Raw genomic sequence first — 26,683 nt, 5'->3', positions numbered from 1 at the left:
TATTTAAGCAGATCATTACCACTTTTAAAATTTATACCTTTATAAGTAAAAAATTATATATATATCTATATATATATATATATATATATATATTCATAAAAGAGTACTTACAGTCGAAACTAGAATCCACCTCGATTACTTAAATTAACCTTCAGATGTCCGTCCAAACCCTAACCCAACGTTTGAATTAAGCTTCAAGTTACTTCAGGTTAGAGATCTTTGAATAAGCATGGCAAACACAATTTGCCCTAATCTCTACCTTTTTTTTTTTTAATGTGCCCTTTCCTCCACTATATTTATGCATGATGGATTTCATAAAATTCCATTAAACAATTTACTCGAATTATTTGACACATGGAAGTCCTTTGGGTGGATATTATCAGTCATCACTTAGTTCAACCAAAGTTTTATTCCCGCTAGCTATCTGACCTTTACCAAGAGATTTGGAGCACCCCGCTGAAAAGCCAAATTTTATGTGTCCTGAATCCTGATTCCTAAAGCGGTAAATATCCCTTCAAGACCTTTTACAGGAAAATTAAGAAGGCACCTTGTTAAGGTGAAAATTTCTTCAGGAAAGCATCAGGAACATGTTACAAAGTTATGGCTAACTAAAGAAAACATTCGAACATATTTATCCATGGAAGAGGGCAAACTACCATCTTCTCCGAAGTCTGAATTAGTTTTTACTCTTTGGTATCCTGGATTGCCTTATTCTCTTGTAAAGTTTGATATCTTTGACTTGCTTCTTCTGAAACCATACTTGGGGATACTGATTTTTCTTCCTGTATTTCCTGGAACAGTGAAATGTCATCTAAGATTTCTCCTATGGCATCGCTCTTATTCTCCCTGATCTTTGGCACTGGAAGTTCTTCAGTGGGATGTTGGTTGTACAGTCTAGACATGTCTCCTATATTGTTCACCCAATCGGACTCAGTTTTAATCACCAGGCTTTCCTTGAGATGTTCAACTTGATTCTCTTTACTTTTGTCAGCTGCTTTTCAAGAACAAAATTATGACAACAAAATCCAAACATATAATAGCACAAATCAAATGAACGAACTGTCAATATATAACACCTGAAATGGATCCTACTTACCCAATGATGACCCCGAATTTGAATCTTCAGCAGCCTGCTTCTTATAGATGGTTACTTTCAACGAGGTTTCAGTGCTCTCAGTCAGCTCAAACACACAAACATCACCAACTTCTAAATTATTATCCTGAGCAAATCTCCTCCAACCAGTACAGAGTTTTGCACTTGGCCTTTCAATACCGTGTTGATAGTACTTTACTGGCCATGATTTTCCATTTGAAAGGAGAAGTATGACCTCTTTGTGCATCTTTTTGAAATATGTCCTAGCAAAACTCTCTGGCACGCTCTGCTCATACAAACACACACAAATTAATTCAATTATTTATTCAAAGGAGAAAATGCAAAATGCTTTTTAATTAATTCTTTTAACATTCTAGTTGCATTGCATATATCATCTGCATAGTGGAATTAATAAAACTTGGGATCGCTAGCAGGTATCAACTGTAAAACTCACCAATTTAGCATGAACATATGATGGCTGTACGACAATAACAAAATATGGATTTTCAGATCTGAAAGCACGAACTATTTGAAAAGCTTTAGCTTTTTCAATAGCATTCAATGATTTCGGGTAGCCGTGACGTGGATACGGTGCTCTAACATTCTTTTTTACCGGATGAAAGACATCCGTTAGAGCAAATGACTCGTGACAATTTGCCATCTGACCTTGGTATATGACTACTTTGAATGATATTTCGATACAGTTTATTAGCTCAAAGGCGCAAACATCTCCGACATGTATATTGTTATCCTGTACAAAAGTCTCCCAACCATTTCGTAGACTTCCATAGAACCTTTTCATGCGAATGAAGCTAACAGTCCAAGTTTTCCCATTTGAGTTGCAAAGAATTACATAACAATGCTCTTTCCTCAAATGTTTCCTGACAAAGTTGGTTGGTATAGCCTGCACAAAAGAAAATTTAAAAAAAAATTCAATTCAAAAGGAGAAAGGAAAGGATTAGGAAAGGGGAAAGCAATGTCTGTTGCAAACAATAGAAATGAAAGTACACAACTTTTGCTCATTTCTGCCAACTTCATATATATATATATATATATATATTTTAGTTAACATATTTTCATACGCATATGAAGTAATGGATTCATAAGATATAGTGGGAATTCAATTGATTGCTTACCAGTCTGCATTTCTTACCAAGATCAACATATGATGGTTGCATGACAACCAAGAAAAACGGGTTTGCAGATTTAAAAGCACTACTAGCTCTCTGAAGAGCCTTTATCTTTTCATCAGCCTTGAATTGCTGAATCCTATGATGATTTGTGCTCTTATCACCTTTTCTAGCTGGATATCCTTTATGCCTAAACTGTTGATCCAGAAATTCAGACTTCACATTGGTCTCAGTTTTGATAGCTGAATTAGTACTTCTCAAAATCTTTTGTGGCCGAGGACATGGCAATTGCGATTTCTCTCTCATTTTTCTGCTTGAAGAGATGTCCTCTATGATCTGTATAGAATCATCAATTTCTTTGGATAGCCTATGATTATTGCAGGTGAATGGATATTCTATCTCTGAAGCGCTCCTATCAAAAATGACGACATGGAAATTGCAGTTCCCTTCATATCTAAATACCAAAAAATGCCCGTAGTCCAGAGAGTAATGATTTGAAAACTCTTGCCAGCCATTTTTCAGCCAAATTTTGCCATCACATTTTATCAGTTCTACCTTCCATACTGCACCAGTTGGAACCTTGAGCAGTGCTGGGCTTGACATGCCATTTCCATAATCTTTCACAAACTTTCTAGGAATCCCCTGTAAAGGAACCTCTAATCAAGATATATATGCATAAAAAGAAAAAACAAACAATTTCCTACATGTATGCCAAAACCTGTTAATTTTCTGCTATAAATAAAGCTGACAAGTCTTCCAGCTTCAGACTATTTTTTCCATAATCAATTGACAAAAATTAAAAAAAAAAAAGAAACTATCAGTACATAATTTTTAAAATTCATGCAATCACATCACTTCACTAGTAACTCCAAAGGTTTTGACACTAAGAACATTGCTAATCCACTAACAAAAACTTAATGAAGATAGCAATCTGTAAAGACAAGAAGATACTAATGCTAACCATATGATCAGACAAAATGGGAAGGAAAAGGACATACAAAATAGCTGATGGAACATCTAAAGTATAATAATTATGTTTCATGTGAAATGTTAAATGCAATGGAAATGAATCACATTTCAGAGCACCACTGACTAGTCCTCAGGAGTCCATGCATGAACAAGTTACTTGAGAGATTATCAAAATATCAGATAAAAGAGAGAGAATAGGAGAATCCTTACAAGTTTGCCATCCCGAATGGTGTCTGGGAGAATTATCTTGAAGAAATGAGGCAGATTGCTTATAAACTTTAAATGGCCATTGCCTTGCTGATGAGAAGAAGCCATACTTGAACAGCTCCAGAGAATGAGTCTGAGAACTTAACAAAAAATCAAGTTGAGAAGACGATAGCATGAAATATATGTGGCTGTCTGCTTAATAAATTCTCTACTTTTTTAATGAATTTTTTCATTTTATTAATGCTTGAAAAATTCGTAGCTATAATATACACAAATTTCTTCCTTCAATCTCTTTTTTTTTTTTTTTTTACGTAATAAAACATTAAAAATTGTGATAATATAAAAAACTAATAGTCATAGACAGCAATTAATGCAAATTCAGGAAAACAACAAAACAGTTGAGTGTTGACTGAAAATTCCACTCTTCTTTTGTCAAAGACAAAGAAGGGCAAACTTCAAGGTCAGTACTCAGTAGGCCACATTCTAGCCTGGAATAAGGAAAGTTTAGGATGTTCATCAGTTCACGTACAAGGGGAAACCCATTGGATGATTTCATATTTCCCTCGTCACATGGAATGAATCCCATAAACATATAAATTTACAGATATCATGTAAAGTTAGAGACTACTCTTACCTTAATCGGGCTAAAATCACGAATTTCAGCCTCAAATTTTTCCTTTTTTCTTTTTTTTTCCTTCAATTTGTTTTTGTCAAAAAAAAAAAAAAAAAAACCTCGCGATAGATTCCAATTTTCTTCTCTTTTTTATTTTTAACCCTGACAAAAGTTTATGGGCTATCAGGCCAAATATCTCATTTAATAACTCTTGGATTTTTTTGGGCCGTGTGATGTAGCTGGCGTGTTCTTTTGACTAATAACTGACATAAACTTCTGGTACAAATTTCCCTGATCCATGCTTTGGAGTCTGGAGATATGGTGATTCCGTGAAGCATTTGCTCGAACAATATAGGGCTGAGTACGAGAGGTGATGATGACGAACTGGGTCGAGTCAGACTAAATGCGTATTCCATGATGTAATGAGGGAAGTAAATTGAAATCTAGCTGGGAGTAGTCATGATTCAAACCAAGCCCTGTTGATCAAGTTCAAGGGGCAGTTGCCCGTTGGCAGAAGTACTCATGGACATCTCTATCGCTAGTAAAATTGTTTTCCTTTCTGAAAATGTCGTTCCATTAGATTGTTTTAAAATTCCTTTCCCTCTATGCTCTATCTCATTCGCAATATCCAATTTCAATTCCCTTTCCATCTCGTTACAACACTTTATATTAAAAATTATTTCCCTGCTTTATCCTCCATTGCCAAAACAACATTATCTGTTCAGCATTTGTTTCTTGATGCTTTTCCCTACATTTTAACCAAGTTTCACCACCTACATGGAAGGGACACTAATGTCTAATAGTTCCTGACTTTACAATAAAAACAAGAGGAAAGGGAAAAAGATAGTTCTATAAACTAAAATCCAGTCTGTCTCCTGATTGACTGATCCAGATTGCTTCCGCAAATAACAGAAATGTCAATACAACTTAATGACCACATTTGGAAATGAATACTTTTAGCAAGTTATTGCAGACTATATCCAGCTCATAGACACATATATCTCCTTCTCTCAGAAGGTTTTCCCTTGCAAATTCGATCCAGCCGATTGTTAATTTAGCCATGCGGAAACGCGTGTTGCTTGTTATCTTGACAGGCCACAATCTATCTGCAACCTGAAGTATCACCTCCTGGATGTTTGGCTTGAAATATTGCTTAACAAATCTAAATGGTATATCCTGCACAAAGTAGTTTCCAGAATATTGTTACTATTGTCGTTGCTCTCAGATATCAATTTACTAGCACACAAAAGCCGTTTAACCGATGCATATATATGATTCCTGCAAAATTCTAATAAGGAATACTACTAGCATAGGGAATCAATCAGAGGCAACACTGGTCACAGTATATATGTCGGAATTCATTGATAATAAGCCTACCACACGCTGCTCCTTCAGGTGAGATGGCAGCACAACTCTTTTGAAGTACGGAGGCACTAAGGCTTTTTCTCTAACAGCTTTAGGAGACTGTGAAATCAAGCCTAAAGGTTCCTGGCTAACTCCTGCACGAAGTCCATTTCCATGTATCAGTTGGGCTAGACATGCCGGTTTCGCCTATGTTTTTAAAGATTCAACATATGGTCTCTGCTATTTATACTTGTTAGCTAGTTTTCCAGTGAGGGAAAATTGATAATGAGAAAATCCAAGCATTTAGGCATATGAATGAAAGGGATCATTGACTTAATACTAGTGGACTTACACACCTTGTGATTGGTGGCAATTTGCGTCTGCAATGACCTTGAAAATGAATACTTTGAAGGAAGTTTTAGTGTCATTTGTCATTTCTAAGACACAAACATCACCAACTTTTAATTTATTGTCATTTACAAATGCCCTCCAACCATGACAGATTCTTCCACATGGTCTTCCACTGCTTCGCTGATGGTACTCTGCTGGCCATGATTTCCCATTTGGAACACAAAGGACTACAGCAATGTTGGTGAAGGTACCCTTGAAATGCTTCCTGGCAAAATGGTCTGGTATACACTGGTATAAAAGAAAAATGTATACCAGTTAATTCAATTTATTGTTTTTTAAAGAAAAGAGACTACTTTATTTTAAAGGATGGAATGCAAAATGCTTATTACTATTTTTCATTTCTGCCAACATCTTTCTTCTAGTAACATATTTCATCAGCAAAATCATGATCAGTACGGAAAAACATGATAACAGGTTTCAATTGAAAAAAACTAACCAATGCATGTTTGCCAACATATGATGGCTGTAAGGCAATCACAACAAATGGATTTTCAGAGGTGAAAGCTTGGGCTCTTTGAAGAGCTCTTTTACGGGCCTTCTGTGCTCTTTGAAGAGCTGTTTCAGGGGCCTTCAGTGGTTTCTGGCATCCCCAATGAGTAGATGAGGTTCGAGCTTCCCTTTTTGCAGGACAGCAAACGTCAGGAAAAGCTCGTGATTCATGAAAATTTGCCTTCTTACCTCTGTAAATTAATACTTTGAATGATATTTCAATGCAATTAATTAACTCAAAGGCGCAAACATCACCAACTTGTAAGTTGTTATCTCGTACAAAGGTACCCCAGCCCTTGCGGAGTTTTACATAAGGTCGTCTGTTACTTCCTAGCGTAGAATGGTACTCAGCAGACCAAGTTTTTCCATTAGAATCACAGAGAATTATATCACCATGATCCATCAAATATTTCCTGGAAAACTCTTTAGGTATACTCTGCATAAAACAAATTAGTGCAAAACAGAAGATATAACTTTAAATTTAGAAAACAAAATTCAACGCAAAAAGGAAAAAAAAAAATCAATTTCAAATAAGAGAATCAAAAATGCTTGCAAGTTTTGCTCATCTCTGCAAACTACTTTTTGGTACACACTTGATCTAGCACAGTTTTCAATGGATAACTTACCACTACACAGTGACGCTGGGAACAAAGATCAACATATGTTGGATGCATGAAAACCAAAAAGAATGGATTTTCGGACTTGAAAGCAGCATTAGCTCTCTGAAGAGCTTTAGATTTTTCATCAGATTTCACTTGTTGCACCCTGCAAACTTTAGTCGATCTCATCACTTCTTTTCCAGTTGAAAACCCATTATTATGTTTAAATCCTGCTGCGACAGATTCAAACTTCAATGTTCTCTCAGTTTTATCACCAGGATTTTTTCTCATCATCTTCCGTGGCCTAGGACATTGCAATTCTGGTTTCCTTCTCATGCCTGTGGAGGTGTCATTTATGATCTGTACAGAGTCATCCTCTTCAGATTCTTCAATCTTCTCCTCTTGTTGCTGAATTTTCTCATTGTCATTAGCATTTGGATATTCAATCTCTAATGCACTTCTATCAAATATGAGGACATGGAAACGACAATTCCCTTCATATCTAAAAACCAAGAAATGTCCGTACTCCAGAGAGTAATGCTCTGCAAATTTTTGCCAGCCATTTTGCAGCCATATTTTACCATCACATTTTTTCAGTTCTACATCCCATGCTTCACCATTTGAGACCTTCAAGAGCACTGGGCTTGACAGGGCATTCCCATATTTTCTCGCAAACTTGTGAGGAATCCCCTGTGAACCAAAATGAATAAACGTTCTAATCAAGAACCATACAAATATTGTAAATTACAAAATATAGTAAATCATTCCCATCCCCTGCCATTTCTCTTTTTTTTTTTTTTTTGGATTTTGGGTCTATTGTCCATTAGATTTATTAGTATAATAACTAATGAAGAATATCAAAATCCAATATGGAAGGTAAAAAAATAATCACATTTTTCATTAGTCAAACGTGTAGAATATACATACTTGTTCTGACAAAAAAAAAGTGCAGACACTAAGAACATTAAATTAAGACTACATTAATCAAAAGTACAAGGTACAAGCCCGTTGAATCCTGCAATAATTACCTGTGACTGAATCTAGACATCTAAAGGGGGAAAAAAACCATGAAAACTCTAGTGACCATAGACTGGTAGAGCAGAGATATAAACCCATAAAGGTGGAGATGGCATAAAAAGAGCAAGCAAATGAAAATTACTTGTTTCTGTTAAAATGCCAAATGCCATTGAAAAGTTACAATTTACTCTCATTATTACATTTTTTCAAGACATCCATAACAAGTCAAAGAATTTCTTTCATTGAACTAGGAGAAAATATAAACTTACAAGTTTGCCATTCTGAATGGCATCCTCGAGAATCACCTTAAAGAAATGGAGTGGTTCCGGTGAATAAACATTACGTCTGCCATGATGAGAAGCCATTGCTAAACTTGAAGGAGTTCAGAATAAGTACTTACAACCTAATGCTAAACAGCTAAAACACAGGGTTAATATATATTTATAGTTTATTAACAAATGGCCAGGCCCAATTATTATTGAAGAGCAATCATGCAAGTTCGAGACCACTCTGTTAGCTGCAAACTCCACTCTTCCTTGACAGTTGACAAGAGGGACTCAGATCCTGACAGTGAATGGTTTTGACAATTAGCCAGTTGTAGCCATGACAAGATAATAGAGAAGAATGGTTTCGTCATTCACTTGTCATTTCTTCTCATTGCAACACTTCTATCACATCCAAACCCATTTTTTCTACCAAGTTACTTGCAGACCATAATTGGTAGATGGCGTCCTCATTAACATGAAAATTGCATCCGTTGTACTTTCTCTAGTCATGAAACAATGAAATACAATAAATAAAATGATAACTGCTATTGAGTATGGGAACAGATATAATTCCACACCAAGTTTTTCAACCAGAAAGAGAGGGGAGAAGGAAAAAATGAACGAGTACAAATACTTTGCACATTTACATCAAAAAAATCCAAACAATCGTGCCCAGCTAAAAAGGAAATTCCAAAAGTAGACCCCTCGTAAATGATGACCGAGAGTTAATTACTTTCAATTACCCATTAGTAAAAGATAAAGAAAGCTTTTAACATAGCTATTTTTCGTCCACTGCGGCCTGGTAAATAATTACATTAAATGACAATTCATGGCCCTTTGACTTAATCTTCTCGAAGACGCAAACATCACCAACTCCCAAGTTATTGTCTTCTGCAAATGCCCTCCAACCTTCAATGAGTCTTGCTCTCGGGTTTGCTTTGTTTGCTTCACGATAGTATTTAGTCCACCAAGTTTTCCCATCTTTCATGCAGAGGATTACATCCCCAACCCCAACCCTTTTTGTCAAGTAGTTCCTGGAAAAGTTCAATGGTATAGCCTGCATGAAAATCAGTAAATAAATTAGACTTTAGGAGCCTTATTTTAAGTTGTAGATAAGAGAATCGATTCAAGTTTTGTATTGAATGCTTACGAATACATGCCCACTACAAACATAGGATGGCTGCATAACAACAACGAAAAATGGATTCTGAGACTTAAAGGAACTGGCTCTTTGAAGAGCTTTAGTTTTTTCACCAGCTCGTAGCGGTTGTGTCCTCCTGGTGCCCTCAGTTTGTGGGCCTTTCCGCCTTGTAGATGTGGCTTTAAAGGAAAAGTCCATGAAACAGTGCAATACACGAGGCTCTCAATACGTAGTAAAACTAACAAATCTAAAATACACACCTAGCAATCATAAATAAAAATTCTTACCTCCATAACCTTGATTCTCATTTGGATTCTCAAGCTTAATCTCCCTAAATTTATTGTCATCAGGTCTAAGATTTGGAACCAATGCTTCTACAAAAGAATTGATCCTAGTATTACGGGTTGAATTGGTTCTGAATCTTCTGTTAATCGTCTTACAAGGCCGAGGACATGGCAGACAATTACTAGGTTTGGTTTTCTGTCCACTGGCTTGATATCTTGGGGCAGTCAATTGGGCAGCACAGCTAGAATTTCCTACACAACAATTAATAAAATGATCATCAGATTCAGATTTTCGTATAAAGCAATATTTGGATTCAACTCGACTGGCTCTAGTATCTTCTGCTGATTACAGAAAAATATATTAACCAATAGATTGAAAATGTCATTAATTTAACAACAAAACCAAATAGAATCCTACTGACCTTGTGATAACAGAGAAAAACCTGCACCTGGTGCAGCTGGAAAAATGGAGACCTTGAATGAAGTTTTATTGTGGTTGATCAGCTCAAAGACGCATACATCACCTACTTCCAAATTATTGTCCCGTGCAAAAGCCCTCCAAGCATGATAGAATTCAGCTTTATGTTGTCCACAGGTAAATACTTTAACAGAAAACTTAACAATCCAAGTTCTCCCATCTGAAACTTGAAGGATGACTTGATCCTTCTTCTCATCAAGATATCTCTTCACGAATTTGTATGGTATGCTCTGGAAAGGTAAGGGGAAAAAAATCATAGAACCTGGGAAGAAAAAACTGTGTCCAACCAAGGAATTAAAGGAGCGTCATTTTAGTTTCCCATAGAGAGACCAAACCACAATCCGCTTATGAAAACGTCTGTGTAGTGCTTAGAAGACACTTATGTAACCAATCTAAGGAGATTAATTAAAGAAGAAAGGACCTAAAAGTTTTCTAGTAGAAATCTTACCAGGCTACATCTATCCTTCAGGTATCTCGGTTGCATGACAACCTTGAAAAAAGGATTTTCAGATTTGAAATTACTAGCTCTTAGAATTGCTCTTGCTTTCTCATGGGAAGTCAATGGTCGCATCAAGCACAAATGCTTAGACTTTGTGTTTCTCTGCGTTGACAATCTTCCATTACTAGCATTTGCCGAAAAGTTTATTCCACCTGATATGCATCAACAAGAAATCTTCAAACCTTGCCATGATATATAGTAATAAATAAATTCAGTTTACTCAAAAAAAGAATGAAGACTGCTGTCCCTGAATTTCTTCATGAATAGTTCAATTATTTTCCTTTGCCTCCTAGCTTCCTCCCAAAAGACTGAATAGCCTTCAGGTCAAAATTGTATCAATGAACGAATTTTGAAGTGCTATTGTCACGGCCAAGACTCAATCTCCATGTCCGTGTGGTTTTAGGATTACGGACGTACACTCATTTGATGTTTCAAATCAGTTAAATTATTATGATTCATACTTTTATAAGGTGTGAAAAAATATTTATTTACAGCTAGTTATAATTTTATAATCTGTATATTTATATTTGTATCCTTAGAATTAAATATTTATATCTCTAGAATTAAAGACAAAAAATTAGAATAGATAATCTCTCAATTATAGGATTAGTTTTTTAAGAAGATTTAGTTTTCTAGTTTAACCTCTAGTTAGTTGTATATAAACATAAGATTCTTGTATAATTCTAAATGAGCAGTTTTTACAATATACATTCAGTTTTCACACTAATTTATTTTTTAGTTTTTTCACATGATATCAGAGCTTTAGGCTTTTCTTGAAAAGCAAAATTTTCAACCTTCATTGCTGACTTTTTTAGGCCTTAATTGTCGAATCTTGTTTAGGCCTTCATTGCCGAACTCTTTCAAAAAAAGATATCACTACCACCTAATTTGAGGAAATGTTAATTGAAAAAATCACTGAAGTACTACAGATGTCTCAGAAACAAGAAAAATTCGATAGGGAAGAAATTGAAAAGCTGAGAAACTTATTGAAAATCTTTGAAAAACCTATTGTGGTATGTTCTTTGGGTAAGGTTTCTAATTCAGGTAAAGCTTTCGGTTCTCATGGATTAAATGTCTCGGCTAAGCCTATTACGAGTTCTTGGGTCATTGACTCAGGAGCCACAGATCACATGACACATTCCTCACAAAAGTTTAGTACATATAACCTGTGTCCTAGTAATAAAAAAATTATTGTTGCAGATGGTTCACTTACCACAGTGACAGGATTAAGAGATGTTCAAGTTAATCCCTCGTTTGTTCTAAAAAATATTCTTCATGTTTCTGGATTGTTTACTAATCTGATATCTATACAAAAACTTACCAGAGATATGAATTGTAAAATAATTTTTTATCCTTCTTATTGTGAATTTTAGGATCAGAGTTCGGGGAAGATGATTGGACTTACTAAAGAGAAGGATGGACTATGTTATCTTGAGACATCAAATAATACAAGTAATATCAAGAATAGTTTATCTTTGTCATTTCTTTATGAAAAATCTTCCAATAAAGACAAAATCTGGTTGTATCATTTTCGTCTTGGACATCCTTCTTTTAAAATCTTAAGAAACATGTTTCCTTCTTTGTTCAAAGGATTAAATATCGAAGATTTTCATTATGATATTTGCGAACTTGCAAAGCATAGACGTGTGTCTTTTTCAATCAGTAACAAAAGAAGTTCTACTCTCTTTTACTTGATTTATAGTGATATTTGGGGTCCCTCTACAATTCTTAATATTTCTAATGCGAGATGATTTGTTTCATTCATAAATGATTGTACCAGGGTCTCTTGAATTTTTTTACTTAAATTCAAATCAGATGTGAATAATATATTTTTAAGCTTCCAAAACATGATCCAAAATTAATTTGGAGTGAGAATCAAGAGATTTAAGTTTGATAATGTAAGAAACTACTTCAACCATAGTCTATCTACTTATTTTCAAAAAGAGAGGATTATCCATGAGTCATTTTGTGTTAATACTCCATAGCAGAATGGAGTGATAGAGAGAAAAAACAACCATTTACTAGTCATAATTTGAGTCTTTTTTTTTCAAGCAAATGTACCTAAATTTTACTGGAAGGAAGCTATTCTCACTGTCACACATATTATAAATATGTTACCTTCAAGGGTTTTAAGATTTAAAACTCCTATAGAACTACTCTTACAATTTTATCCCAACATCAATACCACAAACAATCTCACACCTAGGATATTTGGTTGTACATTATTTGTTCATGTTCACAGTCATAATAGGGGAAAATTGGATCCAAGAGTGATTAAGTGTATTTTTGTGGGGTATTCTTCAATTCAAAAAAGATATAAATGCTATCATCCTCTTACCAAAAAAGTAAATGTGTCTGTAAATGTCACTTTTGAAAAAAGTAAATCATTTTTTACTCAACCTTATCTTCAGGGGGAGACTTCATTCATGGAAGATAAGGATAAAGATTTCTTTTTGCTTGATTTGTCTCATTCTTCAACATTTACACCCATTAATTCTTCTAAGTCGAAACCTGTTTTTGTTGAGCTCAAGTCAAATATTGAATTTGAGTTTGAACCCATTCCAAATACAAAAGATGTGATAAAGGATAATATTATTTTTGATTCTATGAAAGAATTACAGGTGTACTCAAGAAGAAAAGTTTCAGATCCTGAACCAGTGCCAGTCAAAAAACTTGATCCTAACTTTGAAAATGAGGTAACTATAATTTTTTACTCTGTTTCTCAAAATGAGCATGAATCTTCTAAAACTATAATTAGTGATTATGATCTGCCTATTGCCATTAGGAAATGAACTAAAGAATGTACTAAGCATCCATTATACCTAATTTTTAATTTTGTGTCATTTGAAAAATTCTCACCATCCCATAAAAATTTTCTTGTGAGCCTAAACACTATTTCTATTCCAACTACATTATTCGAGGTATTATCCAGTGAGAAATGGAGGCAAGCCATGAAAATAGAAAATGGAGGCTTTAAAGAAAAATCAGACATGAAAACTGGTAGAGTTGCCTAAAAAAAAAAATTCAGTGGCGTGTAAATGAGTTTTTACTGTAAAATACAAAGCAGATGGTACTGTTGAAAGGTATAAAGCCAGGTTAGTGGCTAAGGGCTACACTCAAATCTATGGAGTGGATTATTAGGAAACTTTCGCTCCAGTTGTCAAGATAAATACAGTTAGGATTTTGTTATCATTGGCTACAAATTATAATTGACAGCTTCAACAATTTGATGTAAAGAATGCTTTTCTAAATGGTGATTTGGAAGAAGAAATATATATGAAGGTTTCACTGAGATAAATACAGTTAGGATTTTGTTATCATTGGCTACAAATTATAATTGACAGCTTCAACAATTTGATGTAAAGAATGCTTTTCTAAATGGTGATTTGGAAGAAGAAATATATATGAAGGTTTCACTGAGATTTGGAGATCATATAGAAGCAAACAAAGTATGCAGGCTAAAAAAGGCTTTATATGGCCTTAAACAGTCTCCTAGGGCTTAGTTCGGGAGATTTATTAAAGTGATGCTAGCAATGTGATATAAACAGAGTCAAAGAGATCACACATTATTTATCAAGCACTCTAATTTAGGGAGAGTCACAGTTCTATTAGTATATGTTGATGATATAATTGTAACTGAAGATGATAAAAAAAAAGAAAGAATCTCTAAAACAGTGTTTGGCTAGATAATTTGAGATAAAAGAGCTAGGAAGATTGAAGTACTTCCTAAAAATTGAAGTAGCTCACTCACGGCATAGTATCTTCATCTCACAACAGAAATATATGGTGGTTCTTCTGAAGAAAACTAAGAAACTCACATGTAAACCTGTAAATACCCCTATAGATCCTAATCATAAAATTGGAGAAGCTAATAAAGATGCTGCTGTAAATAGAGAAATGTACCAAAAATTAGTTGAAAGACTCATTTATCTCTCACATACTAGACATGATATAGCATATGTTGTGAGTGTAGTAAGTCAATTTATGTATAGTCCTAAAAAAGTGCACCTACAAGCTGTCTACTGTATATTGCACTATTTGAAGGTCAATCCTGAGAGAGGTATTTTATTCAAAAGAAATTTGGGGTTAGTTCTAGAAGTATATACAGATATTGATTATGCAGGTTCAGTAACTGATAGAAAATCCACCTCAAGCTACTGCACTTTTTTAGGTGGTAATCTTGTGACTTGAAAGAGTAAAAAACAGAATGTAATGGCAAGATCAAGTGTTGAAGCAGAGTTCAGAGCAATGGCTCAAGAAATTTGTGAACTACTATGGTTAAAGATTATCCTAGAAGACTTGAAGATCAAGTGGGATGGACCAATGAGACTCTATTGTGATAACAAGTCTGCAATAAGTATTGCACACAATCCTATGCAACATGACAGAATAAAATACATTAAAGTAGATCGATATTTCATAAAGGAGAAACTAGACAATGGGTTGATTTGTACACCTTATGTATCAACCAAGGGTCAACTTGCAGATGTGTTGACTAAATGTCTCAGCAGTACAACATTTCAAGAAATTATTTTCAAGCTGAGAATGAAAAACACCTATTCATCAGCTTGAGGGGAAGTGTGGGAAAACACTTATTTACAACTAGTTGTAATCTTGTAATCTGTATATTTATATTTGTATCCCTAGAATTAAGGACAAAAAATTAGGATAAAAAATCTTTCAATTATAGGATTAGTTTTTTAGGAAGATTTAGTTTCCTAGTTCAACCCCTAGTTAGTTGTATATAAACCTAAGGTTCTTGTATAATTTTAAATGAGCAGTTTTTCAATATACATTCAATTTTCACACTGATTTATTTCTTAGTTTTTCCACATAAGGTATTATCCGTTTTAATTCTTTTGGTTCTCAAGACCAACTCTATATTCAATAGATATGAAATTTTTTATTCTATTCCAGAACCGTAACATCTTTTCTCACTCCAACGGAAGTCCACTGTCTTCGGTGGCACATCATTAGTACCTTCAAAGCTGGTTCTGACATCACTTATCACGGGATGAGTCTCAACTTCCAGACTTGTGCAGCTCTAGAATCCAAACATGTACTCATTTAGCATTTTAGATCAGTTTAACTATCACGGTTTATACCCTTATGAGGTATTATTTATTCTAACCCTTTTGATCATACGATTTTATCCCATAAAAAATATTAGAGTATGTGAATTTTTATATTTCAAGACCAACTCTAATAATCAACCAATGTGAAATTCCTGACTCTATTCCAAGACCATGACACTATCACGTGTACGCTTCAATTAATTCTCTCTAAATTACAAAGCCTAGGATACATTAACTAAATGCTGATTCAATAGACATTTGGAAATTTATATATATATATATATATATATAATATTTATAAATAAGCCCGCGAAATTTGAACTCCAAATTTAAGTGTCATCTAAGACTTCTCTAGAAGCCAACAATCTGATTTTTTGAATCATGAGCACCAGATGCAGACAATGGCACATTGTTCACAGAGACTCATCAATTCAGTTTCATCATCAATCTTGCAGTCAGATTCAATATCAGCTACTAAGTTTCACTTGGATTTTAATTGTTTCAGTCTGATATTATCATCTCCTTCCAATTCAACTTGAGAATGACAGAAAAATATGCAAATGCTTAGATCAAACAAGACAAAATGACTTAGCAGATTATTACTCACACAATGTGGAACAGCAACTTGTATCTTGACGAACCCGGTAAATAACTACGTTCAACAAGATTTCCGTTTGCTTAATCAACTCAAAAACACAAACGTCACCAGCTTCCAACTTGTTGTACTGCATGAATTCCCTCCAACCATTATAGAGGATTGCTTTTATGTATTTGTTTCTGCTTATATAGCGCCAGTACTGAGCAGACCAAGTTTTACCGTCCAATGTGCAAAGGGTTACATCACCAAGATTTTCTTTCAGGAACCTTGTGGTAAAGTCCGTTGGTATGCACTGTGCAGGAAAAAAAAAAGTTCAAATGGGAAGAAGAAAGATGCCTGTAGTTTAACTCATCTTTACAAAAGCAATAATTTCCTGAAATACACGACTTCCATAAACAAGGGGTGTCAACGGTCAACAAATTAAAAAATTATTCATGGTATGGCAGGTTTCATCCAAGCTTTACCATTTTGCGTCCTGGATTAATGTATGAAGGCTGCATTGTTACCACAAAAAAAGGATTATCCGATGTGAAAGAACTGGCTCTTTGCAAAGCTTTATCATATTCGTTGGCTCCAAATGCATGTCTCTCCCTAGGAACCTTAGTTTGCAGGCCTCCTGCACCACTAGACAAATCTTCACAATCTCTTTTATCTGAACAAAGAACTCTCACAGAGTAATAAATATGACATGAGATTCATCATCATTCCCCAAAGAGTGATAAATAAATAAAAGCAGAAAGACAAGCATAAAGGTAAAGGTTAGTTAAAACTATTTATCAAAACATTAAAAACTAATAAAGAATTAGACATGCCCAAAGGTGAGTTCTCATTTTCTTGGAATGCAGTTGTTAAAATTCACTAGATTTGCAACCATTATAGATAAGAACATGGAGCCGGAATTTGTAAAATGTAGAATTGCACTTACTTTTGTCTGTTGGAGTGGTTCTCAGTTTCTTACGAGGAAGAGAACATGGTGGTCGTGATTTCTTTCTAGTTTTCTCGTGTGGAAGAGTCTCATACAAGTTTTCATCAAAGGTATCAGTTTCAGCTTCTTCCTTGTCAGGTTTTTGACACTCTTCATCACTCTGGTGATCTTCAATATAACTAATGTATGGATACTCTATCTCTGATGCACTCATATCAAATATGAGTACCTGAAATTTGCAATTCCCTTCATATCTGAACACCAAGAAATGCCCATACTTGAGAGAGTAATGCTCAGCAAATTCTTGCCATTCTTTTTGCAACCAAACAACACCATCAGATTTTGCCAGTTCAACATGCCATGTAGCACCGCCTGGGACCATTAATACTACTGGACTTGATAAGCCATTTCCATATTTTCTCACAAACTTTCTAGGAATCCCCTGTAGAAAATATGAATCTAAGTCTCAGATAAGTGAGATGGCACATGAATGTATAATTCAAACCAATGAGAAATATCAGAGAGGAGGAGAAGAATGCTTACAAGCCTCCTATCCCGAATAGCGGCCTCTAAAATGATCTTGAAGAAATGGGGTGTTTTTGGTGTAAACATGGAATGATAGTTCTCCCTCTGGTTTTAAGAACAGTAAGAAGTCATTAGTGAAACAGCTCAGGAAAGGCATGGTTGCTAGGTTTCTGGAATTATATACATAACTAGCTTGGTATCTTTTATAGTTAATTCCCAGCTACCAAGACATGTAGCTTAACTACTCATCAATGAGAAATTAATTCAAATTACCACAAATGCTGGGCTCGAGGTAGAATCATGATAATGATGATCAGTTGCATGATATCGTTACCTCAGACTCAGAACATTAAAGTAAAACAATTGACCCATTCATTGATTCACTGACCTGAAAACTTTCAGGTGGTGATTCACCAATTGTTGTCAAAATTGGATTGAACAATGAATTATTTAAAGTGTCAGATCATCGTTAATGATTCAATGTTAGGTCAACATAATCAATCAGATAAAAAATATTTTAAAAAACAAATAAATTATGTTACAAATAATTTCATATAATTAAGATTTATAACATAATATAAGTGTGAGAAAATTTTCATATAATTAAAAATATATATTAAATGAGTTTAATTTATAAAATTAAACTCAAAATTCAAACTTCTAATTCAAAGTACTAATCAAATAATTCAATCATATTTGGAGGACTAAACTAAAGTTTGAGGCTACATCATAGACTACAAATTTTATCACAGTTCAAAGTTCAAACTGACCAAGATTTTGGCCTTCAAAAATTGATCTCTCATGTACCTTTGTATTTTGATGCCAAGTTCTTTCAGCGCACTAAGAAGAATAAAACTTCAAGTTTCAAACCTGCTTAGCTTGACTGAATTTGAGTTTGATGCGGCACTAAGAAGGAGAAAGCAGAGAGGGATAGGTTTTTCAAGTTGTACACCAAATCCAATTGTTTTCTTTAGAATTTTAATTTTTAATTTTTACTCTTTTTTCTTTTTTATTATATATTGTGAATTTGTAACTTTTTTAATTATTTAAAATAGATTAATTTGTTTAAATGGCGAAGCAATCCATAAATTTAGTTAAAATTTTAAATTATAATATATTTAAACTCTATCTGATTTAATAAAATTCGGCTGATTTACAGGTTTAAGTATTAAACCATGGATCAAATCTAATAATAAAAGCGAATCCAAAGATTTAAATGTCAGTTACCAATTTCATTGGTATTATCTGATTTAATCGGATTCTGATAAGACAAGAATATAAAATGTAACTGCCTATCCAAAAATATTTTACTGCTAAAAGTATTATATATTCTCATTTATCATGTAGACGTTAGAAAAATACGGAGTTTCCAATTTGACTAATACCAAGTTCTTAAGAAAATTAAAATTTAATTTAAGTGATTCATTCTATCACTTACGATATTCAATTCAATCTGGATGCAATCACCATGCGGGAAAAAAATTTTCCATTAAAGTAAATACTAAAAGACTTCTGAAAGTCATTTAAGGATCGAAAATACAGAAACTCTGGAAATAAAAATCTAACACCAATGTTTGACAGGAAAAGCAGAACTTTCATTCAAAATATTTAATCATGTCTTCTAAAAATTGATACATTTAGTATGGCATTCCTGGTTTTTAGATATGAGAAAAGAAGAAGGCAACAGAGCCAGAACAAGGCAATTAGACATTCATAGAAAATCCAGTCAGTAACCATAACCAAGAAAAATGCAGAGAGAGGAGAATGGTTACAACAAGCTTACCGTTAAGAAGGGAGTTCTCCAGGGTTATCTTGAAGAAATGGGGACATTTAGTGTAAACACGAACAGCTCATCTTCTCTCCGGAAATGAGAACCCATCACTCATCCTCCAGAGTCCAGAAAACAATCAAGTTTCTCTTTCAGAGTTCACTTGAAATCTGATGCTGTAGCCAATATATTCTGCTCAAATTAATTTTCAATTCTGATCCAAATTCTGCTTCTGGACTAGAAGTTTAAATGCTACTATGACTGTCAGCTGGAACTCATTATCCTTTGGCATTTAATGGCCAGAAGTGGAATCCGTTGGTTCATTGAAGATTACCCCCAAGAAATAGCTTGGCATAAAGGGGAACTGGACCAATATTTTGAGGTGTTACCAATATTAAAGGGTCCAAAGGACTAAAGCCATGATTATAGAGTATTTAATGCAAATTCTGCCACTGAAATCAGCATATTACCTTGGCTATGAATCTTCCTATCTTCTTTGTCTTTGTATAAAAGTTAACCCTGTGCTGTAATAGTAGAGTCTGTTGAAGCTTGGCAGTTGGCACCAATATTTAAGGGCGGGCTTAATTTTGAAACTGACTTGTTGGAAACAATATTTGGAATCAAAGTGACATAGCCTTGCATGCTTATAGTTAAATTTGGCTCTCAACTCCTGCTCTGTCTCAGGATAGAACTTTATAAGTTTTATTTTAACATAGGCAAGAAAATGGAAAAATAAGAAGTCCAAAAATCATAGTAGTATTACCCAATTCCATGCAGTTCACAAATGATTAAACAATAAGATGTGCACAAACCTGATTCATCCAACAAATTAGGCCCATATATGCTCAACCTGAATATGGAACTGAAAATCATATATGCTCAACTGCTTTCAAAAGTAGTTCAAGAAGTGGGTCAGGACTCTTGACCTTTAAATAACAGAACAAAAAGAGGAAGGACAAAATGAAACTTTCCTAGCAACAGTGTTCATCTTTCCATCTGGCTCTCCAAGATGACCCTGACCATTCAAACAACGTTTTTGAAGATGGATATATACTTCTAACCATTGTTATACTTCTTTAATCAGCTCAGACAAACATCAGGGATACCTTCCCCCTGTGAACTTAGTTTATATTTCCCAATAAAGTTAGGTGTTGCAGCCTGCAAAATAGTAGTTGTTAAATATCATCATGCCTGTAATTGTGTTACGTGTAGTATGACATAACAACTCAGATGAAGAAAATAATACTGGAACATTTAATCTAAAGTCTGCATTATAAAGCTGATACATATAACTAACTAAGACAAAGAAACCATCCGATAAAGGAAAAAATTTAAGTGCTTATTGTGTTTTGCTTGGAACATATCTATGTCAATGCTCTCCAGGTGAAACTATCGGACAACCTTTTTGAAGAATGGAATGTTTGAAACAAGTTTATATAGCTTCACCTTCAAGAGTTTGTGATGTGAATGGTTGAGAACTTCCTTAAGTAGTTTACACACTTGTACCCTTTCCATGTGTCTACAGAGTAAACCTTCCTACATTTAGTCAACTGATAGTTGAGGAATATTGTTTTTTTCTTGAGTATTTGATGCATGTTAAAAGTTTAGTTTAAACTTAAATCTAACATGTCTTAATTCTGGGGAACCTGATTTGTAGATGAGTAGTACTTCCAGTTTACTAGGCTTGACTAGATTTAGTTTTAAACTTAAATCTAACATGTCTTAATTCTGGGAACCTAATTTGTTGATGAGTAGAATTTCCAGTTTACTAGATTTGACTAGATTTATCTTTTAACTAGTAATTTGATAGCCAAGGGGATTAGTATTTTTAACTTCCACTCACCTAATTTCAATGAGGAAGAATTTGCAATATCAGCAGCTGAAAATATCACAACTTCCAACAAAATTCCATTTTCCTTGATCAGCTCAAAAACACAGACGTCTCCCACCTTCAATTTATTGTCCAGCACAAACGTTCTCCAGCTTTTAGTGCAAAATATGGCATTTGCACGAATACTGATTAATATTCTTTTGTAGTCAATAATCCAAGTCCTCCCATCTGAAACTCTCAGGATGACTTCACCATTTTTCTTGAAATATCTCTTGGAAAATCGGTTGGGTATGTGCTACCAAAGGAAAAGAAAAAAAAAGTTGATAAGAACAAAGATAGTTTTAGATATTAATCAGCAAAGTATATTCATACTAGTCTTTTTCTATTTGGGATGTGTTCTGCTCCAAACCAGACAAGCTCATCATGCATGGGGACTAATAAAGAGCCATTTGCTAAACTTGAAATATATAATTGGAATGAACAGATGATTCAACGGAAGTCTTTGAACCGATTTCTCACCAGAGGACTACCATTAAGAACATATGATGGCTGCATCACAACAGTGAAAGAGGGATTTGCAGATTTGAAAGCACTAGCTTGTATACAAGCTCTTTCTTTCTCAGTTGGAGTCAATGGTTGCATCTTGCCAATAAGGTCAGGTTCCAGACACCTTTGAGCATCTGACATCCCTCCACTATCAACTTTTGCAGAATGTTTGAATTCACCTGTTAAGATTGAAAAATTAAACAATAGCTTTGCAAGCATATATTACTTTCATCAAACATAAAGAAGATCACCCCCAAGTTCTTTTGTTAAATATTGGAAATTCACGCTTTTCCTTTGTTTCTCAAGCTTAATCCCTTTAACTTGAATGCTTGCACTTGGATCGATTCTCATCATCTTACAAGGTTGAGAGCATTGGGATGCCAATGTCATTTTTGTTTTCTGGTTTAACGGACAGTCATCCAAGATTTCAATAAACGAGTGACTTTCATTTTCCTCAATCCTTGGATCTTTAAATTCTCTGGAGCTGGAGGGACATCGACTTTGCCGAAAATTAGGTTCAGTATCACTGACCAAGCTTCTCGTTTTAACTCGACCGGTTATGCTCCCATCAGCTGATTACCAAAAGAAAATTATCAAAAGAAATAAAGCATCTCCATAGATTTTCACACAAACAAACCAATCATTAAATCAATGCCCTTCAGGTTCTACTCACCCAGGAGCCTACAGGCCTTGCTTGCATTTTCAACGACTGGGTAGATGACCACTTTCATTAAGATTTCAGGGAGCTTAATTAGCTCAAAGACACATATATCACTAACATTCAGATTATTATCCTTTGCAAATGCTCTCCAACCACCTTGGAGTCATGCATGTGGATTTTTATTTTCGGCAGTGCGATAGTACTTGGCTGGCCAAGTTTTCCCAGCAGAATTACGTAAGGTTAGATGACCCCTATGCACTGTCAAAAATTTCCTAGCAAAGTTCGATGGTCAAGCCTGGAAAGCAACAAAGGGAAAAGAAACCAGAATATGAAACTTTTTTGGTCCAAACAAGAGTACAAATACTAGGTAAGTTAGTAATTTCAAGCATCTTCGAGTCAGCAAAATGTCGATTTAGAGAATAGTCAGGTTCTCGTTTTAAATGTTACCATACTAAATTTATAGCGAACATATGATGGACGCATGACCACCATAAAAACTGGATTTTTTATACTTGTCAAAGCCCTAGCTGTTTGAATTGCGTGAGCCTTTTCGGTGGCTGTCAACCGTTGCGCATAGCTTCGAACCTCTGCTTTCACACTTCTCCGAGTTGTAATGCCTCCAATTCCTTTTGTAGCTAGACTCGGAACTCATAGTAATAAACAAAATCAATAGGCAGAAAAAGGAAAAATGACATGAGCATCTGAATTTGAAGATCTCAAAAATAAGCACCGTCAAAATTAATATTAAGAATGCATACCATCAGGTTGTCGAAGTCCTTTAGAACAACATGATTTTTCAATTTTCTTGAGATTTCCAAGTTTAATCCTTCTAGTGTTGGGGTCATCAGGGCTAATGCTAGAAGATAAAATCTCTAACTTTGAATTAGTTCGATTAGAGGAATTAGTTCTCAATTTCTTGCAAGGCTGAGGACACGGCAAATGTAATTTCTCTTTATTTTTCCTACTCGCTGAAACGGCATCACAAAGCTCAACAGACATATCATCATCACCTTCAGTACCAGTATATGGATATTCGATCTCCGAAGCACTCTTATCAAAAATTAACACATGAAAATGAGCATTCCCTTCATATCTGAAAACCAAAAAAGATCCAAATTCCAGTGAATAATGCTCTGCAAATTCTTGCCAACCCTTTTGCAACCAAACCCTTTCATCACGCTTTGTCAGTTCGACCTGCCATATTGCACCACTTGGGACCTCAAGATGAATGGGGCTTGACAGTTGCTTTCCATATTTTCTTACAAAAGCTCTAGGAATCCCCTGAATAATACCTTTAATTAAGATAAATGCAAGGAAAATTGGAAATGCATTGCAAAAAAAAGATGATCCCATATCCCACATGAAACCCATTGCAACTTTGAGATTGCTCTCTCCGTTCGATTACATTTATGGTAAAACTTGATATAAAGAAAAACATTCCTAGTCTTTGATTCTAATAATCACCATACATAGACATGTTCAATTAAAAGGAAATTGATGCATGAACTGATTACAAGTAGGAATATCAAAGAGAGAAAGAATAAATACTTCCAAGTTTCCCATCTTGAATTGCTTCCTCAAGAATTACTTTGAAAAATTGGGGAGTTTTGGACGTAAACATGGAATGATCATTGTTTCTTCCACGATGAGAAGTCATGGTGGAACATCAATGGTTTCCTACGAGAGTTTTCGCACCTAGCTTGAGTAATTTCTCCTCCATTATTTACTGTTAATAATCCGCATTTAAAGAGTAATTAATCCAGTTTTAATGATAGTAGTTAGCTATTTACACTTAAATTCATTGTTTCTGGGCCCGAGGAAACTAAAGGGCAGATTCTTTAAAGCTTCTGGTTTGTCTTCCTCCATCGGTCATTCACATCATGACTAGGTTTGCAACAACAACAGACTTATCTATCTCTATCGCTCTAGTAATCTATAACCGCATATTAAAAGAAGAATTTGAGAATAAAGTTGGGAATATTTTGATTTACAAAATCCAAACTCAATCTAAAAGTCTTCAAGTGAGGTAGACAGGACACCAACTCACTTGGCATTATATAGCAGCTCCATCGTATATTAATAGGCAAGTTCATCTCATTTATAAATCATGCTTATACAATCATTACAGATTCAATCTCATCCTTGAATTATACTTGTACATATTTATTTTATGAATTAATTTTATTTCTTTTATAAAAAAGTTCTACTCTTGTATAAATGTATATACCTCTATCAATACAAATGAGTATTTTCATACAATTTCATTGTTGATTTATGGTATAAGTGCTATCATTGACTCTCATGAGTTTCTCTATCCTTTATCTTTAGCCTATTCTTTCTTATCCAAACTACTTATTCTTTTGACTACAAATCAATCATGGTTGAAGAAAGCACAGCTATTTTTTTCCCTCAAATCAAACCATCATCAATACACCTTGCAATCAATCTAATCTAATTATTATAAATGTTGTTATGCAACTTTCCATAAAATTAAGTCCTTCAAACTACTATTCTTAGAAAACCCAATTTGATGCTCTTCTTTTTTAGTATAATCTACTTGGTTTTATTGATGGAACCAAAACTTGTCCTTTTACAGAAATTACAGTTGATAGCAAGAAAGTCTCAAATTCAAAATTTACACTCTGGATGAGACAAGATAAGCTTTTGCTCCTTGGTATTATAGGATCATTAACCACAAATGTAATTCCAATGGTAAAATCTTATCAAACTTCTACTAATGTTTGGGATCGTCTTGCAAAACTTTATGCTAATTCCTCTTCATTTAGAACTATGGAATTGACAAAGCAACTTACTCTTATCAGCCAAGGCGCATAACCTGTTGCTAATTATCTTGCTACGATCCATGATATCGATAATGAGTTGGCTTTTGTTGGAAAACCAGTTCCAAATCTATATCTTATTACTCACACCTTTAACGGCTTAAGGTCAAAGTCCAAAAAGCTTTCTGTCGTTATTCGAGCTCGAGACACGGTGATCAATTTTGATAAGCTTGATGATAAACTAGTTGAATATGAAGCTTTTCTTAAATAGGAGGAACTTCATACCTTTGAAAATATTGTCATCTTGTTGCAAATTCTATTCAATTCTCCAAAAATGGAAACCAACATAATGGTGGTAAGAAAAATATTCAAAACAACAAGGGATTTCAAGGGCAACATACATCAAATTTCAACAACAATCAAGGTAACAACTTCAACTCTACCAAATTTGGAAATAACAACATGAACAAAAAACTTTGCATTGATTTGTCAACTTTGTAAGAAAAAGGATCATACTACCAAATAATGCTACACTACAAAAAATATGTTATTTCCTTTAAAGGCATCACCTACTGCAAATTCAATCACAACAACTAATAATTCTTCCTCAATTTGGCTTGTGGATTTGGGTGCCTCCAATCATGTTATCTCATATTTTAATAATTTATATCTTCACCAGCCTTATGAAGGACCTAATGATATTGTTATAAATGACGATATAGGTTTGCACATTACACATACTAGCAACTCCACTATTTCAACTCCCTTTCATTCTTTTTTTCTCTCAAATGTACTTTTTGTTCCTTCTATGAAACAAAATTTAGTTTCTTTTTCCCAATTTTGCAAAACTAATAACACCTCTATTGAATTTTTTCCATCCTCTCTTTCTATGAAGGATCTCTTCACAGGGGCACATTTCGCTCAGGGGCAGAGTAAAAATGTCTATAAATGGTCCACTATAAGAGTTCTTACAATTTCAAAGCGTGCTTTTATAGGACTCAAAGTCTCTCTTAACAATTGGCATGATAGACTTAGGCATCTTTCCTCCGAAGTTCTTCATTGTATCATTTCCCAAAATGATTTTACAATATCATCCAGTGCACCTCTGTCTTCTTTTTGTGATTCCTGTCAGTGTAATAAAAGCCATAAATTACCATTAGGCACTTCATCCCTAAAATGTCATTATCCATTAGAACTCATCTACACTAATATCTGGGACCTTTTTCTATTAGATCTATTGATGGCTATTCATATTATATTATTTTTGTTAACCATTTCACAAAATATACCTAGCTTTTTCCACTATCTTACAAGTCGAGGTCTTTACATTTTTTCCCAAATTCAAGAATACGGTAGTAAAATACTTTAATTCCACTATTAAAACTATCTATTCTGATGGAGGTACTAAGTACAAAAGTCTGAAGCTTTTTTTTG

The 26,683-nt window shown here is 34.3% G+C and overlaps 3 protein-coding genes and 1 pseudogene across 4 annotated transcripts; all 4 read right to left on the bottom strand.

Annotated features, from left to right (window-relative positions):
- Positions 1-477: 477 nt before the first annotated feature.
- LOC149516391 (B3 domain-containing protein LOC_Os12g40080-like) lies at positions 478-2,116 on the bottom strand. Its single transcript, XM_089766246.1, has 4 exons — positions 2,102-2,116; positions 1,548-1,997; positions 1,097-1,382; positions 478-991 (listed from the first exon to the last, which is right to left on the bottom strand). Exons 1-4 carry the CDS (start codon positions 2,114-2,116, stop codon positions 684-686), a joined length of 1,059 nt encoding a protein of 352 aa, XP_089622372.1. The 3' UTR covers positions 478-683.
- Positions 2,117-2,193: 77 nt separating this feature from the next.
- LOC111292276 (uncharacterized) lies at positions 2,194-20,818 on the bottom strand. The gene is made up of 13 exons (XM_089766245.1): positions 19,902-20,818; positions 19,447-19,795; positions 17,682-17,768; positions 17,139-17,580; positions 16,678-16,865; positions 16,223-16,505; positions 10,490-10,692; positions 9,986-10,271; positions 9,567-9,815; positions 9,289-9,458; positions 8,918-9,195; positions 3,403-3,508; positions 2,194-2,865 (listed from the first exon to the last, which is right to left on the bottom strand). The coding sequence occupies exons 3-13, from the start codon at positions 17,748-17,750 to the stop codon at positions 2,194-2,196; spliced, it is 2,946 nt and encodes a 981-aa protein (XP_089622371.1). The 5' UTR covers positions 17,751-17,768; positions 19,447-19,795; positions 19,902-20,818.
- LOC149516390 (B3 domain-containing protein LOC_Os12g40080-like) lies at positions 4,891-8,237 on the bottom strand. The gene is made up of 8 exons (XM_089766601.1): positions 8,142-8,237; positions 7,286-7,545; positions 7,137-7,210; positions 6,883-7,076; positions 6,204-6,692; positions 5,713-5,995; positions 5,390-5,511; positions 4,891-5,188 (listed from the first exon to the last, which is right to left on the bottom strand). Exons 1-8 carry the CDS (start codon positions 8,235-8,237, stop codon positions 4,940-4,942), a joined length of 1,767 nt encoding a protein of 588 aa, XP_089622727.1. The 3' UTR covers positions 4,891-4,939.
- On the bottom strand, positions 20,301-24,501 carry LOC149516389 (B3 domain-containing protein Os03g0619800-like; annotated as a pseudogene). The gene is made up of 10 exons (XR_016345465.1): positions 24,018-24,501; positions 23,228-23,750; positions 22,982-23,116; positions 22,482-22,751; positions 22,060-22,380; positions 21,782-21,987; positions 21,275-21,557; positions 20,678-20,697; positions 20,527-20,589; positions 20,301-20,357 (listed from the first exon to the last, which is right to left on the bottom strand). The product of XR_016345465.1 is annotated as a B3 domain-containing protein Os03g0619800-like (transcript).
- Between the last annotated feature and the right edge of the window lie 2,182 nt (positions 24,502-26,683).

This window comes from Durio zibethinus, chromosome 10, assembly GCF_047325235.1.
Source record: "Durio zibethinus cultivar Kanyao isolate XHJ-2024 chromosome 10, ASM4732523v1, whole genome shotgun sequence".
NCBI classification, from domain to species: Eukaryota; Viridiplantae; Streptophyta; class Magnoliopsida; order Malvales; family Malvaceae; genus Durio; species Durio zibethinus.
This window is presented reverse-complemented; position numbering and strand designations above follow the sequence as displayed.

Excerpts from the sequence above, each read along its gene's own strand:
- LOC149516390 (XM_089766601.1), bottom strand. The coding sequence starts at position 8,237 with ATGGCTTCTCATCATGGCAGACGTAATGTTTATTCACCGGAACCACTC. Across the intron at positions 7,546-8,141 it reads CCATTCAGAATGGCAAACTT|GGGATTCCTCACAAGTTTGC; the intron begins GTAAGTTTATAT and ends TTTGGTTCACAG. Across the intron at positions 5,512-5,712 it reads AAATTGCCACCAATCACAAG|GAGTTAGCCAGGAACCTTTA; the intron begins GTGTGTAAGTCC and ends GACTTCGTGCAG.
- LOC111292276 (XM_089766245.1), bottom strand. The coding sequence starts at position 17,750 with ATGTTTACACCAAAAACACCCCATTTCTTCAAGATCATTTTAGAGGCC. Across the intron at positions 9,459-9,566 it reads TGAGAATCAAGGTTATGGAG|CCACATCTACAAGGCGGAAA; the intron begins GTAAGAATTTTT and ends TTTCCTTTAAAG. Across the intron at positions 2,866-3,402 it reads CCATTCGGGATGGCAAACTT|GGGATTCCTAGAAAGTTTGT; the intron begins GTAAGGATTCTC and ends GTTCCTTTACAG.
- LOC149516391 (XM_089766246.1), bottom strand. Across the intron at positions 1,383-1,547 it reads CATATGTTCATGCTAAATTG|CAGAGCGTGCCAGAGAGTTT; the intron begins GTGAGTTTTACA and ends TGTTTGTATGAG. Across the intron at positions 992-1,096 it reads AAATTCGGGGTCATCATTGG|CTGACAAAAGTAAAGAGAAT; the intron begins GTAAGTAGGATC and ends CTTGAAAAGCAG.